The sequence below is a fragment of the Schistocerca nitens genome, chromosome 1 (assembly GCF_023898315.1).
Source record: "Schistocerca nitens isolate TAMUIC-IGC-003100 chromosome 1, iqSchNite1.1, whole genome shotgun sequence".
Classification (NCBI taxonomy): Eukaryota; Metazoa; Arthropoda; class Insecta; order Orthoptera; family Acrididae; genus Schistocerca; species Schistocerca nitens.
The window spans coordinates 112,116,877-112,135,366 of NC_064614.1; the positions used below are offsets into that span (position 1 = coordinate 112,116,877).

The window sequence follows — 18,490 nt, forward strand, 5'->3', positions numbered from 1 at the left end:
TTTTTATCTTTGCACAAATTTATTGGCCAAATAAGAAACACATTAAAATAAAATAAAAATGTAACCAACAAATTTGTTAAGGCTTTCGTGGCCACTTGTTGACAACTACCTATTGGCTTCTGTCTCGGGTTCTTCGGCCAACGTTTGACTGATGATGTTTCTGACGTTTCGGCAGAACGAGTGGCTGCCGTAGTGAAAGCTTCATCCTCCATTGCTGGTGGAAGATGAAAGTAGAGCTCGCGGCCGCAGTTTTTATGTACCTGGGCGCCAACTCCAAGGGCTTGACTGCGGTCATTTCCGGTGCGGTTCTCCTCTTGCTACCTCCAATGGTCGTTCGCTGGAACGCGGGAATCCAAGATCCGTTCACCTTGAGGGTTTCCTCGTTACTGTTGAAGCCGTTGTCATGTTTGAGTGTTTCTATAGCTTCTCTGAACACGCGGGTGTGATAACTCTTATCTATAGCGAGAACCGGCCTTAATTTGTGGAAGAAATTTCTGAGGATGTACGTCTGGAGTACAGCATTGTATGGTAGTGAAACATGGACTGTGGGAAAACCGGGACAGAAGAGAATCGAAGCATTTGAGATGTGGTGCTATAGACGAATGTTGAAAATTAGGTGGACTGATAAGGTAAGGAATGAGGAAGTTCTGCGCAGAATCGGAGAGGAAAGGAATATGTGGAAAACACTGATAAGGAGAAGGGACAGGATGATAGGACATCTGCTAAGACATGAGGGAATGACTTCCATGGTACTAGAGGGAGCTGTAGAGGGCAAAAACTGTATAGGAAGACAGAGATTGGAATACGTCAAGCAAATAATTGAGGACGTAGGTTGCAAGTGCTACTCTGAGATGAAGAGGTTAGCACAGGAAAGGAATTCGTGGCGGGCCGCATCAAACCAGTCAGTAGACTGACGACAAAAAAAAAAAAAAAAAAAAAAAAAAAAAAAAACGGCCTTCCCAGAGCGACGTACAGACTCGGTCGTATAATGCGCAAACACGGCGTTAAGACTTACTGACAAAGAAGATCAAAGAGTGTCTCAGATCGGCAAACGAGAAAAGGGATCCACTTGCAGTGTCGGGAATATACCGCATACCGTGTACAAGCGAAAAGGTTATGTTGGAATGACACCAGGATCACCGAACATAAGCGGCATTGCAGGTTGAGGCAGGTGGAGAAATCCGCCGTTAAGGAACACGCGCTGTGTGAGGCCGATCATGTAGTAAAATTCGCCGAAGCGGAAGTTCCCGCTGTAGAGAAAAACTATCACATTCAGTGTTCAGAGAAGCTATAGAAATATACAAACATGACAATAGCTTCAACAAGAAAGAAGAAAGCCTCAAGGAGAACGGATCGAGATTTCCCGTGCTGCAAGGAGCGACCGCAATGGGAGAACCGCACCGGAAATGATCCTGAGAAAGCCCTTGGACATTGGGGCGCCAGGTACATATCATCTGCGGCCGCGATCTCGACTTTCATCTTCCACCAGCAATGGGCGATCAAGCTCTGGCAATTCCAGGCACTCGTGCTAGCGAAATGTCAGAAAAGTCATCAGAAAACGTCGGCCGAAGAACCCGAGACATCAGCCAACATGAAGTTTGCCAAAAAAGTGCTCTGCTTTGCTTCGTGTTGTGCGTTACTCGTTTTTTCTTGTGTTATTATGGAATGAGTGAAGATGCTATCCCAGGTACATGAAGAGATTTCGAGTACTACTGTTTCTCCCCCACAAGAATCGGCGGTAGCCATCTTCGGCTGTGTGTTCAGCTTCCGCGTTAAGTCCAAACCTAGGGCGTAAGCTCCAAGCTCTGTGGGTGGCAGGTGGAACTTGTTACCCCGCATCTCGCCGCTCCACTCGGTGGTTTAAAGTTGTTGATGAGTTTATTACAAATCTGTCACTGTTGTAGTACGTACATTTTGGAGATTTGTTTCGAACCGACAAGTGTATTCTCATGCCTAACCGACCGAGCCTGCACTGAAAGTTCCTGATCTTAATGACAACCATCTAAAACTGGCAACACGTGCATCACACCGTGACGGTAGAAAAATGTCACAGGGTACGTACGTCACTATACAGGGTGAAATGTATTTAAACCGACAAACTCTGGGAGGTTGAAGGGGACATCAAAACAAATATTTTTCCCTAATGTCATTTTCTCCTATGAGGATTATTTGAACCGGTAGAGGAAGAGCGTCTGGCGACAAATTAATTAAACCAACAAACACTTTTCCATTTTTTTATGACGAAGAGACAACACGTTAACACAACCCAATTTCAATTACAGTAGATTTTCAAAAATACCTCCACTGACACATAAACAAAGGTTACACCGTCGGATCGTGTTCTGTCTGACACGGGCAAAAACCCCAGGAGTATCCTCAACTGTTCCTGCTGCTGCTACTATCCGGGCAACCAGATCATCTTCTGATGCAACAGGGGTTGCGTAAACCAGATCATCTTCTGATGCAACAGGGCTTGCGTAAACAAGGTTGCGCACCTCTCCCCACACAAAAAAGTCCAGAGGGGACATATCTGGGGATCGAGCAGGCCATGGTACAGGACCACCTCTGCCAATCCACGTTTCTGGGAACCGTCGATCCAGGGATCGACGCACACGACGGCTAAAATGTGCCGGCGCCCCGTCATGTTGGAACCACATGCGTTGTCTTCTAGGGAGCGGGACGTCTTCCAGCAATTCTGGCAGTGCTCAGGCGAGAAAATTGTAATAGTGCCTGCCATTTAATGGCCTAGGTAGCAGATAGGCCCAATTAAACAGTCCCCAACAACAATGACGAAGAACCCCACTTGATGAGCGCTAGTAACTGTGGCATGTGGGTTTTCCTGGCTCCAAACATGCGAATTGTGCATGTTGAAAACTCCATCACGCCCGAACGTTGCTTCATCGGTAAACAATACAGAGGATGGAAATGTAGGATGCGTTTCACACTGTTTCAGGTGCCACTGCGAATACTTTGCTCTGGGTGGATAATCAACTGGTTCCACGTTGTGGACACGCTGTAAGTGAAATGGACGTGACAACTGCTCTCGAAGCACTGTTCTTACATTCATCTGATTCGTCCCCATGTTACGTGCAATTGCACGAGTGCAGATTGAAGGATCCCGCTCCACACGCTGCAAGACAGCTTCCTCAAATTGCAGCGTTCTTACTGTGCGACGGCGTCCCTGTCCAGGTAATATGCTAAATGACCCGGTCTCACGCAGACGTTGCTACACAGCAGCAAAGGTCGTATGATGCAGGATACGGCGATTAGGATATTGTTGTTGATAGACGTGCTGTGCAGCTCGTCCGTTATGGTACACTACGTATTACGCACCAACCATATCAGTGTACTCGCTCCAGGTGTATCGCTTCATTAGTAAACAGAGACAATGCACTACTACACTGGTGGACAGCACTTGCCTACAACTGAAGATCGTAATACGGCCTCTAAAAACTGAAGAGCGTAATACAGCCTCCATCGGTTTAAATAATCCTCATAGGAAAAAATGACATTAGGGGAAAATATTTGTTTTGATGTCCCCTACAACCTCCGAGAGTTTGTCGGTTTAAATAATTTTCACCCTGTACAAGTCAGAACCAAGTCTAAGTTCTTTATGCGCTCGGGCGGCTGCCACGTTTAAGTGTCACTGTAGACGACCGAGGCTACGAAGTCGATCGTGTGACGAGGCGACCTCACAGCTTGTCGCGCGTGTACCACTTGTTGGCGCGTGCGAGCGCGTCGGCGGCCGAGTACTTGGGCTCGTACTTGGTGCAGAGGGCGGCGCGCAGGCGCGAGAAGAGCACCACGGAGTTGAGGTAGGCGACGGCGGCGCGCGGCGACACGGGAGCGCGCAGCTGCAGCAGGGACAGGGCGCCCTCCAGCGCCGCGGCCGCCAGGTAGGCCAGCGGCGCCGGCAGGTACAGCGACGTGACGCGCAAGCGCAGCCGGCCGTCCGGGCGCGCCGTGACGCGCGCGCAGAAGCGCAGCAGGTCGACGGGCGGCGTGTCGTCCGTCGCGAACAGGGGAAGCCCCGCCGCGCTCAGCACCGCCGGCTGCGGCGACGCCAGCGCCCGCGCAGCGCACACCAGCGCCCACGCCGCGTTCCCTGCACACCGCCCCACACACACTAGTCTGCGGCTCTCGACTTACGCAAAGAAATAGTACTGGAACGTACAACACATTCGTACACTGTTGACTGTAAATGGATTTAGAAATGGTGGGGACTACTGAAGTTCGGTGGCAGGATGAACGCACTACACGGTTACAAAGAAAAAAGGAAAAACTGGTAGAAGCTGACCTCGGCGAAGATCGGTTTGGATCCCGGAGAAGTGCAGGGCCACATCAGGTAATACTGAACATACAATTTCTCGTAGAAGATAAGTTAAAGAAAATGAAACCTACGTTTACATCTACACCTACATTTGTACTCCGCAAGCCACCCAACGGTGTGTGGCGGAGGGCACTTAACGTGCCACTGTCATTACCTCCCTTTCCTGTTCCAGTCGCGTATGGTTTGCGGGAAGAACGACTGCCGGAAAGCCCCCGTGCGCGCTCGAATCTCTCTAATATTACATTCGTGATCTCCTCGGGAGGTATAAGTAGGGAAGCAATATATTCGATACCTCATCCAGAAACGCACCCTCTCGAAACCTGGACAATGAAAATTTGTATTATGGCCAGGATTCGAACCCAGGTCTCCAGCTCAGTAGGCACATGCGCTAACCACTATGACACCCAGGCACCGTGGCTTTGCACAGCTGCACAGGCTGCCCTAGCGCGCCTCCCTCCTCAATCCAAATTCCCACCGAGCGAGGTGGCGCAGCGGCTAGCACACTGGACTCGCATTTGGGAGGACGACGGTTCAATCCCGCGTCCGGCCATCCTGATTCAGGTTTTCCGTGATTTCCCTAAACCGCTCCAGGCAAATACCCGGATGGTTCCTTTGAAAGGGCACGGCCGGCTTCCTTCCCCGTCCTTCCCTAATCAGCCCGCATCTCGTGGTCGTGCGGTAGCGTTCTCGCTTCCCACGCTCGGTTTCCCGGGTTCGATTCCCGGCGGGGTCAGGGATTTTCTCTGCCTCGTGATAGCTGGGTGTTGTGTGATGTCGTTAGGTTTAAGTAGTTCTAAGTTCTAGGGGACTGATGACCATAGATGTTTAGTCCCATAGTGCTCAGAGCCATTTTTGAACCTTCCCTAATCCGATGAGACCGATGACCTCCCTGTCTGGTCTCCTCCCCCAAACAATCCAATCCAATCCAAATTCCCATTCACACCTCAGTCCACTTGGTATTCCCCAGAAACTCGAACAGCAGTGCAAGGCACTCCAACTGTATTGGAATAGCAACTCAATATCGAATGAAACGAGGGATCCTACCTAAAACCCAGGCATAGGTGCGCTTATCAAATGAAACTTATGATTCTAAGGACCTTTTCATATCTCAAACATAGATGACGTTTGTATGCAGAGTGAATCGATGAATGAAAATTGTGTAAAGCCACTGTGGCAGGGTGGCGCAGTGGTTAGCGCATCTGATTAGCGAGCACGAGAGCTGGGTTCGAATCTTGGCGTTGGTACAAATTTTCATTCATCACTTCAGTCCGCACATATGGTGTCTGAGCGATGAAAAGATCTCTGGAACCATATAGTTTAATTTGATGAAAGTATTTACGCCTGGGTTTTAGGCAGGATCTCCCGATTTATTAAAAAAAATTTTCAAATGTGTGTGAAATCTTATGGGACTTAACTGCTAAGGTCACCAGCCCCCAAAACTTACACACTACTTAACCTAAATTATCCTAAGGACAAACACACACACCCATTCCCGAGGGAGGACTCGAACCTCCGCCGGGACCCGATTTATTCGATGCTGAGATGCTGGTGCAATGAAGTTAGAGAGCCACTGCATTGCTGTTTGAGTTTACGGAGAATGCCAAATGGGCTGAGGTGTGAATGGGAATTCGGACTGACGAGGGAGGCGCCCTAGGGCAGTCTGTTATGAAAAGCCACGGTGCCTGGGTGTCGTAGTGGTTAGCGTAAGTGCCTAATGAGCTGGAGACCTGGGTTCGAATCCTGGCCACAATACAAATTTCCATTCACTGCTTCGGTCAGCATCATTTGATTTGTTTATAGTCGAAGCTAAACTTTGAATGACACACACTGTTCAAAATTTTTATGTTCAGGATGATAAGGTGTTCAGATGTTAAGTTTCAAAATTTTCACCACGTTCATGTACAACAGAGGAAGCAATTTCAAATTAATGTTGTTTCACGTATTCTGAACGTTGCATTTGTTTCTGTGGTCTATTGCCCGAAGCCATTTAAAATCAAATAAAAAGTAATAAGGTGGTAAATAATGGACTGTATATGGTAACACTTCTTTCGTTGAGGTTTTTTTCGGTGAGGATGAAACGCTTACACACGACAGGCTGTTGCGGAGAGGTATATCAAACCAGTGTTCAGACTGTAGACCACAAAAATGACACTAAAAACAACATTATAGAAAGGAATATACCAAAACACACAATGATTGATCCCAAACTGTGTCCTCTGTTGCGGTGCAAGAATAGTTTCCCAGTTCGTCGCAGATTTAAACTGTAAATCGACACTGACCGCTGTAAATGACGACATTCCTTGGACTGCGAGCATTTAGAGAGTTATGTCGTAACTGGTTGTTGTGAGGCGGTATTTCTGTGCAGTGGCAGAGGCGTGTAAACGAGACGTACCCACGTAGGTGACCTGCTGTCGGCCCCCCGCCCCAGCAAGCAGCGGCAGCCGTCCGTCGCAGGCCCGCGCGACGCGCAGCAGCGGCGGCAGCAGGTGCGGGTCCAGCTCCCCGTACAGCAGCGTCGGCCGCACCGCCACCGTCCTGAGGACGCCGCCTGGAACACACCCCGAAACGTCTTCATCTGTACTCTGCGAATCCCTGCTCACACATAGCACTGGATGTTAAGAGAGTCCTTTCAGCGACCAAATGCAAAAGGTTGTGCTCAATAAATCAGAGAACAGCCGAAAGGTAGAAAATTATAATTACCAGAGAAAAAAAATCATAAAGGGAGTCCCACAGGGCTCAATTTTAGGCCCACTCCTACACCTCATGTATGTGAATGTTCCACTTCACATTCAACAAGCAAAATTTGTATTTTTTGCAGACGTTACTAGTGTTATAATAAATCCCATTAGAGAGAAACCAACAGAAGAAATTCTCCAAAGAATTATTAAGTGGTTATCTCAAAATGGGCTCTCACTAAATTTTGGAAAAAAAAACGCGTTACATTCAGCTCTGTTCAGCAAATGGAGTCATACCAACAACTATTGTAGCACATGAGCAGGAAGTGGGGTAGAATGCTCCAAATTTTTGGGTGTACATATTGATGAAAACTTGTAAAAATGAGCTGGAATCAGTATATTACTGAATTTCTCAAACAATTAAGTTCAGCTGCTTTTGCTCTTCGTATAGTTGCTAATCTTGGAAACAATCGCATCAACCTCGCGACATATTCTACATATTTCCACTTAGTAATGCCGTACGGAATAATTTTCTGGGGTATCCCATCACTTAGAAAGAAAGTATTGATAACGCAGAAGCGAGCAGTATCAGTAATATTTGGTGTTCACCCACGGAAGTCATGTTAGTACTTCTTCACGGATCTACTGTTGTGTTTCGAGAATTTCTACGTAAATTCTAGAACCACTCAGCCTTCTACCGTCTCGAACACACGATATTTTAGAAGTGAGTGTGGGATGATAGAATCCTACCTACTGCACGTCACATGTTTGTGTGTGGTGGTTTGAACTTCAGTCGCGAGAAGTATGTAGACGATGTGGTCGAACGGCAACGAAAAGTACTTGCCGGGCGATGCATGGAAGTTTTAGTGAAACCATGGAGCTTCTATGCTATTCTGAGGTAATTGTGTCAGTGACCATTGTTATAATAACGAGAACATTTCACAAGGTACTCTTGAGAAAAACTTTTCTCTTAGCCTTGTTGAACGGAAGACGTGTATTATGGTTCATGTTGACACTGGACATAGTCTTTAAGCCAACTAGTTCTTATATGTAAATTAGTTTGTTTCTAACGTTTGGAGACACGAGAGGCTTACACAGCCGTATATATTTATATGAAGAGTGAGATTTGTAGTCTCTGAAGTTCAAATATACGTCGTTAGTTGAAGCAAATGAAATTGGTATGTCTACTTATTTTTATAAGTAGAGTGAGTCTTAAGAAATTCCTGTAACTAGCACCATACTTCGGAGAAGAAAGTGAGAGTTTGCAGCAGCAGGCTAGCCAACAAGGAAGGTCGGCCGAGTATCTCAAGTAAGTCATCTCGTAAAAGAAGTGGAAGTTTGGCTATCTACTTCGCACTTAAATCGTCGTCCAAAGCCGTCAGACTAGGCATTTTAACTGCGCCACCAGAATACAAATATTCGCTGACAAATTTCGTTATAATTCATCACAATTTGATGAGAACAGCGACGTACATACCTGCAACACCAGAGGGAAAAACAACCTTTATTACCCACTGCGAAGCCTTTCAGTGGTTCAAAAAGGAGTTCAATATGCAGCAACAAACATTTTTGATCATTTGCCCAATAACATAAAATGTCTGACAGGTGCAAGGCACGTTTCAAATCTAATTTAAAATCGCTGTTCTTGGACATCTCCTTCTATTCCACTGTCGAATTTATACTGAAAAGTTACATATACGCCCACCTCAACAAAAGTTTGGAATATCATAGAGTTCACAACAGTGACATCTTGTAGTACATCCAGTGAGATTTGTACAATACCTCATAAATAAAATAAATATAATTCCTTCTAAAAATCACAACAGTTTCGGTTAGTTCCAAAAAATCATTACAAAACAAAGCAGGTTCTCTCCTAAGTGTACATCTTAAAAACAGCGAAAATCTTTATCTCATGATGATGATCATCAGTCTTTAGTAGTGAGGATGTCCTCCGCGCACACGGATGAGTTCTTCCATTCTGCGAGGGAAGCTCTGGCTGAGACCATCAAGTTTATCTTCAGATATGAGGTCCCGCTCCACAGTGGCAGCTTCAGTGAGGTCCTGAAGATTGTCAGGTGGACTCGGACATTGTGCAATGGCCACCTTCAATAGTTGCAGTGCGTGCCTAGTTGCTTTCTGGGGACTGTGTTGGGCAACTCATTCTGCTGATGCATCTTTGAAGATACCGAGACGCTGCTAGATTTCTGAGCCGTCTTGCATCGTCACGTCTGTAGGGCCTTACAATCGTTCGTTGGACCTCTTTGAGGTATCGGGGACCCGTCAAATTGCTGTAGACGGGAAGTAGATGGGTCCGCCGTCCTATCATTATTACCGCCCAGAACGTTACGCTTCCACTTGTAAACGGACGGATTTGCTGAACGTATCGGCGTCCCTGGTGTCGTCTAGCGCTTCTCCAAACCCTAACACGTCTAGTGTCCGGTCCAAACCAATCCTGGTCTCTCAGAAAACCTGACATTAGTTCATTGTGCAGTAGTCCAGTGTTGATGTGCAAGCGCTCACCTCCTTCAATTGCGTCTGTTCCGTTGATTCGGTACAAAACATCTCACGGGTCTTCTGGAATGACGCCCACCCTGATGCAATCTTCTACGCACTGTTTGGTCTGAGATACGAATCTCTGTTGCCTGGGAGAAGTAATTTCCAAAGTATCTGGTACTTGATGTTGGGCCCTTCGAGCCGACTGTTGGAGGAAACGATCCTGCATTGGTGTCGTCATACCAGGACCACCGCAGAGAGGTCTATCGTCCACATTTGCCGTCTCTCTATACCTTTTCCAAACCTTAGACACACCACTTTGAGTGACATACGACCGATCGGCAACATCTTACTGTGTATGACCTCCTGAAAGTAACGCCACTATTCTTGACTCTGTTAAACTGTAGTATGTCTCCACGTGGCATGTTACTGCAGTGCTGAACACAAACTGAATGAAGCTGTTGTTTGTACTGGATTGCTTGTGGTGTGCCGATGCGGCAGCGGTATGTTTACATGACTGAGAATCGACCACAAAGCATGCCAGTAGAGACCATTGTCCAGTGTGTGCTCTCTAACAGGATAATTGATGAAGTGCCTACATCAAAGAGACCTCTAGCGTCGTACACTACATTTACGATAGTATTCTCATCTTTTATTGAGCAGTATATACTTTTATTTGCAGCTACTTTAAGCTCTTGTTGCTGTGAACACCTTGTTTGAGTCAAATGGAGTGCTTCTGAGATTCTACTCCCCAAGTTTTTTTCTTGAGTAATGGGATACATTCACCATGATATCTTCACCATAGTTTCTTAGTTAGTCATATCTTCCATAGATCATTTGAACGATTCTTTTACCGAAATGACCTGGAACGAGTCAATTTACTGGATATGTGTACATTATCAGTGCCAACGTTAATGAACACATCATTTCTAGTCTTCCCGATGCAACTACAATTAATTTTTTTATTGCCTACGAGTTTTCAAGCAGAAATTCGTCAATGGGATTGAAGGAGTTGTCCAAAGAAGAAATTTTGTATATAAGTGTGTGTGTGTGTGTGTGTGTGTGTGTGTTTGTGTGTGTGTATTATAACAAGGCCTATGACTCCATATGAGGCACTAATGAATTTTATTGGAGAAATCTCAGAACCATTCGAGACACATACAGGGCTCAGACAAGGAGATGGTGTCCCACCGCTTTTATTCAACATGGTCTCGAACAAAATTATCGAACAAGTGGGAGAAAAAGTAAAAGGGTTCTAGTTAGGAAGAACACTTGCAGACAAGACAATCATAACATGCCTGTCACTTACAGATGGCCTGGCAATACTCAGCAACTACAGACAAGAAGCACTGGAATACTTACATGAAGTCTCTGCCGAACAGATATCATAGGAGAAAACACAGTACATGGGAACAAAAAACAACACAAAAGCCATGAACACAAAATATGGAAACATTAACAGAGCGGAAAAGTACAAGTATCTAGGAGAATACATACAAAATGACGGTCAAGCAAGCATCCAACATACAACAGATAGATATACTTTAGTAAGCCTACAGACATCGACCAACGAAAATAAAAGAAACATTTCAAGACAGGCAACACCCGAGCACTACAATACATCTGTACTGCAAGGAGCACTCCACACTTCAGAAAGAACTACAATCGGAGCATCATACGTCACAGAGGAAGAAGATATATAACGTAAAATCGTCAGAAAAATTTTTGGAGCAGTATACAGAGATGGTATGTGGATGAAGAGACCGACCAGAGAATTATATGAACACACAGACAGACACATACATGATCAGAAAATGCCGACTAATGGTCTGTGGACACATGCATAGAACGAAGTACAATAGACACACAAAGATGATTTTTTTATCCAAACAGCTCGATCAAAAACAAATTTATTTCAAGAAATAGAAAGAGAATTAAATCGATGAGAAAATGGGAAATGAAAGAGATAAATTCAGAAACAAAATTATGAACACGAAATTTGAAGTAAAAGAAAGGAAGAAAACTAGAAAAATATGGAAGGAGTAAAGGCAGCAGGAATACAGTCAAAGAATGAAGAGCTTACAGGAACAGAAAACGAGTAACGAAACATAAAAAAATTGGATAATCATGTAACATTCACGCTGAGCACTGCTTTAAGGACAAACACCCTTCCTCCTCATCTTTGTTTTCTTTTGATGTTTTTAATTTTTATACTTTTTTTTCTTTTGCGCTACAATATCAAGGTTCCACATTAAAAAATGTAATCAGTAGTGTAATTTAAAACTGTTCTCGTTTATATTTCAGTTTGAGTTGCACATTACGTAATAAATGACATGTTTCGATCTCTTTAGATTATTTTCAGATCTAAAACAAAGTAAAACTCATTGTGTACTTACTATTATCTTAGAATAAGTAGAAAATAAATGTACATAATTGAATAATTTACCAATGTATTTGCATCAATAACCTGCTGTATCTATGTCAGAACCTAATATGTGAAAATTGTTACAAATTTGTATATGGTGGAAGTAGAGGGAGGGGAGGCAGAAAAATGGAGAGAAGGGTGGAAAATAAAGTTAGTTTGACTGTGGGAGGGAATGGGAGCAGCGAGGGGGAGTGACATGGATATCATGAGTTGAACGGGAAAGGGTCTTATCCTAAAATAATGAAAAGTATTATGTAAAAATACTCATTAAAATATTAAAGAATGTATGTGGCGCATCAGCTGTCACACCGTCCTAGCAGCAAGTCAGCTCGCACTCTGGCTTCTGTGCACACCATAAAACCGTGCTCCATACGATGCCACCCAGCAGAAGTAAATGTAGTTAACCAAGCTGTCACGCCCTGTTCTCTGTAACGTTATTTGCTGCACATACTTTCACTTTTATATTTTGTTGTTTTAAACTTGTCATGTTCTTATATTTTCAGTGTTTTACATTTTTAAGATTTAGTAACACTATACTTTCAGTGTTTTACATTTTTAAGATTTAGTAACACTTAATTCAGTTCTAGCTACTTCACATAATTCCAATTTTACAATCTTACTATTTTATGTCTCTTACAATTTAAACATCAGTTATTCAATATTTTTAATATTTTATAAAAATTTTTTTTTACAATTTCAGTTTTTACAGTTTATACTTTCAACGTTTCACACCATTAACCTTTTAAGTCACTAATTCAGTTTTAGTTATTTTATATTCCACCTTTGTAATCTGCTATTTTATGGCTTTTAAAGTTTCACACACGCATTGGATTACACTTTTAATAATTTATTGAAACATTTTTACATAATGTTACTTTGAACAATTTCATTTTAAGACCCTCTCTTCTTAAACCGTAACACCAGCCCTCTGTGCCTTCTTTCCTCTCTCCCAACGCTCCCCTCCCTGCATTTAATTGCCTTTTATAGTTTAAAAACCCATTGTTCTACACTTTTAATATTTTAATGCGAATTTTTACATACAGTGATAAATCGTGTTTTTTTATTATTTAAGACTCTATCTTGATAAAGTCATGACATCCCTACCACTCCTCACCCCTCTCTGCTCTCTTCCCCTCTCCCAAGCACCCTCACTCCATTTATCCACCTTCTCCTCCCCTCCCCTCCCTTTCGGCCCTTCGCCTAACACCATCAGATGCCAAAATAAAACATTGACTAAGATTAAAAAACACAGTACTCTGATATGAGGTTCTAACTCAGACACTTTAGGTTGATGATGCAACTACATACGTAAATTTTACATTTACGTACAATTGTTTTCTACTTGTTTTAAGGTAATAGCACATATTCAGTATCATTTTGTTTTAGGTCTGAGGATGATCCAAAGAGATCGAAACGAGTCCTGTATTAAAAATGTGTAACTGAGACTGAAGAATAAATGATAATTGTATTGAATACCAACACAGTTGCTCTTCTCTCATGATAAATGTGTCGGCTATAATAAATAATAGAAATACCTAAAATATATCATGCAATTTACGGCTATATTCGCCAAATCTTTTACCTTGAGCGTTGACTTCCTTTTTTTTTCGTTGAATAATTTGTTTCCTATTTCGTGCACCACTTAACTACTTTATGCAGCTTATTATGTCGGGCTTCTTTTTTTAAAAAATGAATAATAGTTGAAACGCTCAGTGGTAACTGACAACCAATGCAATGGCATCTCGTGGACGAATCGATGTGAATCACAACTATAGTTTGTTCGCCCTGACTGAGATGGCATGGGGTTCTGGGAACAGAGATAGCAACCTCCGCCTACAAAAATTCAAAACACAGAAAATCACAGGGAGAGTGGCAGTTCTAGGGGAAAAGCTGCACTTTCATCACGCAGTGCTGATACTGGGCTTACTGTCTCGGCACGGCACGGCATTCACTTCATGACAAGTATGAAGCCCACACAAGAGCGTCAGATCACTGCGGTCCTTTTTTTAAATTTTTTTATAAACTTTTTTATTGTCATATGAACTTACATTGTTAATTCAACATTGTAAATTGGAAATGACTTGACTCTTCATCGTCCATGTTCATTGTGGCTACGTATTACCGGGAGGCCAGTTCCGTGTAGAATGTAGAGGAATGCCCTGTTCGTCCGGCTCTTGATGCGTCTTGGTGTTGATAGGAGTCCGTCGGCCTGGTTGTCGATATTCACAACAGGTCTTTCACAGACTGTGTCTACTAGGGGTAAGATAGATACTGCCTAGAGGAAAATTAAAGAGACCTTTGGAGAAAAGAGAACCACTTGTATGAATATCAAGAGCTCAGATGGAAATCCAGTTCTAAGCAAAGAAGGGAAAGCAGAAAGGTGGAAGGAGTATATAGAGGGTCTATACGAGGGCGATGTACTTGAGGACAAAATTATGGAAATGGAAGAGGATGTAGATGAAGATGAAATGGGAGAGTTTGACAGAGCACTGAAAGACCTGAGTCGAAACAAGGCCCCGGGAGTAGACAACATTCCATTAGAGCTACTGACGGCCTTGGGAGAGCCAGTCCTGACAAAACACTACCATCTGCTGAGCAAGATGTATGAGACAGGCGAAATACCCTCAGACTTCACGAAGAATATAATAAATCCAATCCCAAAGAAAGCAGGTGTTGACAGATGTGAAAATTACCGAACTGTCAGTTTAATAAGTCACAGCTGCAAAATACTAACACGAATTCTTTACAGACGAATGGAAAAGTAGAAGCCGACCTCTGGGAAGATCAGTTTGGATTCCGTAGAAATATTGGAACACGTGAGGCAATACTGACCTTACGACGTATCTTAGAAGAAAGATTAAGGAAAGGCAAACCTACATTTCTAGCATTTGTAGACTTAGAGAAAGCTTTTGACAATGTTGACTGGAATACTCTCTTTCAAATTCTAAAGGTGGCAGGGGTAAAATACAGGGAGCGAAAGGCTATTTACAATTTGTACAGAAATCAGATGGCAGTTATAAGAGTCGAGGGGCGTGAAAGGGAAGCAGTGGTTGGGAAGGGAGTGAGACAGGGTTGTAGCCTCTCCCCGATGTTATTCAATCTGTATATTGAGCAAGCAGTAAAGGAAACAAAAGAAACATTCGGAGTAGGTATTAATATCCATGGAGAAGAAATAAAGACTTTGAGGTTCGCCGATGACATTGTAATTCTATCAGAGACAGCAAAGGACTTGGAAGAGCAGTTGAACGGAATGGTCAGTATCTTGAAAGCAGGATATAAGATGTACATCAACAAAAGAAAAACGAGGATAATGGAATGTAGACGAATTAAGTCGGGTGATGCTGCGGGAATTAGATTAGGAAATGAGACTCTTAATGTAGTAAAGGAGTTTTGCTATTTGGGGAGCAAAATAACTGATGATGGTCGAAGTAGAGAGGATATAAAATGTTGACTGGTAATGGCAAGGAAAGCGTTTCTGAAGAAGAGAAATTTGTTAACATCGAGTATAGATTTAAGTGTCAGGAAGTCATTTCTGAAAGTATTTGTATGGAGTGTATGGAAGTGAAACATGGACGATGAATAGTTTGGACAAGTAGAGAATTGAAGCATTCGAAATGTGGTTCTACAGAAGAATGTTGAAGATTAGATGAGTAGATCACATAACTAATGATGAAGTATTGAACAGAATTGGGGAGGAGTTTGTGGCGCAACTTGACAAAAAAAAGGGACCGGTTAGTAGGACATGTTCTGAGGCATCAAGGGATCACAAATTTAGCTTTGGAGGGAAGCGTGGAGGGTAAAAATCGTAGAGGGAGACCAAGAGATGAATACACTAAGCAGATTCAGAAGTATGTAGGTTGCTGTTAGTATTGGGAGATGAAGAAGCTTGCACAGGATAGGGTAGCATGGAGAGCTGCATCAAACCAGTCTCAGGACTGAAGACCACAACAACAAACAGTCTAATGGAATGAGAGGTTGTACAGAGAGATTTAAGTGTACAGGCGCTTTTAGAGAGTGGAGTTGTAGAGAAATAGACTGAAGGTGGTGCCAGACACTTAAGTGTGACTTACAGGGTAATGATGTAGATGTAGATTTAGATGACGCTGTAGTATAGAGGACAGTGTCCTCTTTGAGTGACAAGGAGGGCACAGGAGGACTTGGATAGAATTTCTATTTTCTGTGATGAACGGCAACTTGCTCTAAATGTATGAAAATTTAGATTAGTGCAGACGAGTAGAAAACTAATGCTATAACGTTCAAATACAGTATTAGTGGTGTACGGTTTGACATAGTAAGGTTAAGTAACTAAACGTAATGTTGCAAAGTTACATAAAATGGGTCGAGCTCGTAACGTCGGTCGTAGCGATGGCGAATAGTTGACTTCCGTTTATTGGAAGAATTCTAGGAAAGTGTACCTCATCTATACAGCAAACAGGCTATAGGACACTTGTGCGAACTACTCTTTAGTACTGATCGAGTGTTTCGGATCTTGGCGAGGTCGGAGTAAACGAAGACATCGAAGCAGGTCAGAGGTATGTTAGTAGATATTTTTTATGGGTTGGTTCGATCAGCACTCGATTATTACGAAAATGCTCCGTGAACTCAAATGGGAATCCGTGGAGGGAAGGAGACGTTCTTCTTGCCGAAACACTGATAAGAAAGTTTAGAGAGCCAGCATTTGCGAAAGACTGCAGAGCGATTCCACTGCCAACAACATACGCCTCGCAAAAGGACCGCGAAGCCAAGAAAAATCAGGGCTGCTAGGGAAACAAATAGATAGTCGTTTTTCCCCTCAGTTCATTTGCAAGTGGAACAGGTAATTACTTGCAGTCGTATGAGGTACCCTACGCCATGCACCAAATAGTAGGTTGCAGAGTATCTAACAAGGGAACCTCCCCATCGCACCCCCCCCCCCCCCCCCCTCAGATAGGCACAGTGGATAGGCCTTGAAAAACTGAACACAGATCAATCGAGAAAACAGGAAGAAGTTGTGTGGAACTATGAAAAAAATAAGCAAAATATACAAATTAAGTAGTCCATGTGCAAGATAGGCAACGTCAAGGATAATGCGCCGTGGTCCCGAGGTTAGCGTGAGCAGCTACGGAACGAAGGGTCCTTGGTTCGAGTCTTCCCTCGAGTGAAAAGTTCAATTTTTTATTTTCAGACAATTATCAAAGTTCAGGCACTCACACATAATCAACTTCGCTCTCCAAAATTGCAAGACATGTTCAGATTTGCTTGGACATATGCAGGATTTGACGGTCTACACACGGAAAAATTTGAAAACGTTAAAAACATAAGTTTTGACAGAGAACAGGGAAAACTGTGCGACTGTGAAACTGTTGTATTCATTTGTTGCAGTTTATGTGACAAACTCTTATGTTTTCATCACTTTTTTGGGAGTGATTATCTCATCCACAAGAAAACCTAAATCGGGCAAGGCAGAAGAATCTTCTTACCCATTCGCCAAGTGTACAGGTTAGGTGGGTCGACAACATATTCCTGTCATGTGACGCACATGCCGTCACCAGTGTCGTATAGAATACATCAGACGTGTTTTCCTGTGGAGGAATCGGTTGACCTATGACCTTGCGATGAAATGTTTTCGGTTCCCTAGCAGCCCTGATTTTTCTTGGCTTCGCGGTCCTTTTGCGAGGCTTATGTTGTTGGCAGTGGAATCGCTCTGCAGTCTTTCGCAAATGCTGGCTCTCTAAACTTTCTTATCAGTGTTTCCTCTATTAATCGCACCGTTTTGCGGTGCAGTCGCAACACACAGACACTAAACTTATTACAGTGAACAGAGACGTCAATGAACGAACGGACATATCTGTAAAAATAAAGTAAGTAAACTTTTCGCTCGAGGGAAGACTTGAACCAAGGACCTCTCGTCGCGCAGCTGCTCACGCTAAACACGGGACCACGGCGCTTCTGAGCTAACACTCTCCTTGATGTTGCCTATCTTGTACATGGACTACTCAGTTTGTACATTTTGCTTATTTTTTTCATAGTTCCAGACAACTTCTTCCTGTTTTCTCGACTGATCTGTGTTCAGTTTTTCAAAGCCTATCCACTGTGCCAACTTATAACTAAATCTAAGGGGAGGTTCCCTTGTAAGTAAATGTAGAGGTAGATAATGAACCATGTACATGCCAGTCGTGACATGGTTAACTTGCTCATCGGTCATGGTCCATACCGCCGTAGTTGTATCACGTCTAAAAACGACCGTATCAAAGTTGCGAGTTCAGAAGCTTTGAGACAATAAGTCGTCTTCAGTTAGCCAAAGCACGAAGTAAACTACCAATGTGCCATGGAAGCTGTACCACCACTACACTGAAAACAGTTGTCAAAGCACGGAATAGTATCTCAGGGCCTGAACTACAGGACTACTGCAAGGTTCAGTGGGCTCAAGTGCTGTGCGGTATGTGCCCCTTCAAAGAGTCTGGGCAGTGGTTGTGACATGGTCAGTGCCGGCCGGGGTGGCCGAGTGGTTCTAGGTGCTACAGTCTGGAGCCGCGCGACCGCTACTGTCGCAGGTTCGAATCCTGCCTCGGGCATGGATGTGTATGA

At 43.6% G+C, this 18,490-nt stretch overlaps 1 protein-coding gene across 1 annotated transcript in view; it reads right to left on the reverse strand.

Annotated features, from left to right (window-relative positions):
* Positions 1 to 2,201: 2,201 nt before the first annotated feature.
* Positions 2,202 to 18,490, reverse strand: part of LOC126241990 (3 beta-hydroxysteroid dehydrogenase/Delta 5-->4-isomerase type 1) — a 213,609-nt gene continuing 197,320 nt past the window's right edge. Inside the window, exons 6-7 of the mRNA XM_049948053.1 lie at positions 6,723 to 6,878; positions 2,202 to 4,105 (exon numbers count right to left, since the gene is read on the reverse strand). Of these exons, the coding sequence (XP_049804010.1) occupies positions 3,693 to 4,105; positions 6,723 to 6,878 (569 nt within the window). The 3' untranslated portion in view covers positions 2,202 to 3,692. The remainder of the gene's footprint in view (positions 4,106 to 6,722; positions 6,879 to 18,490) is intronic.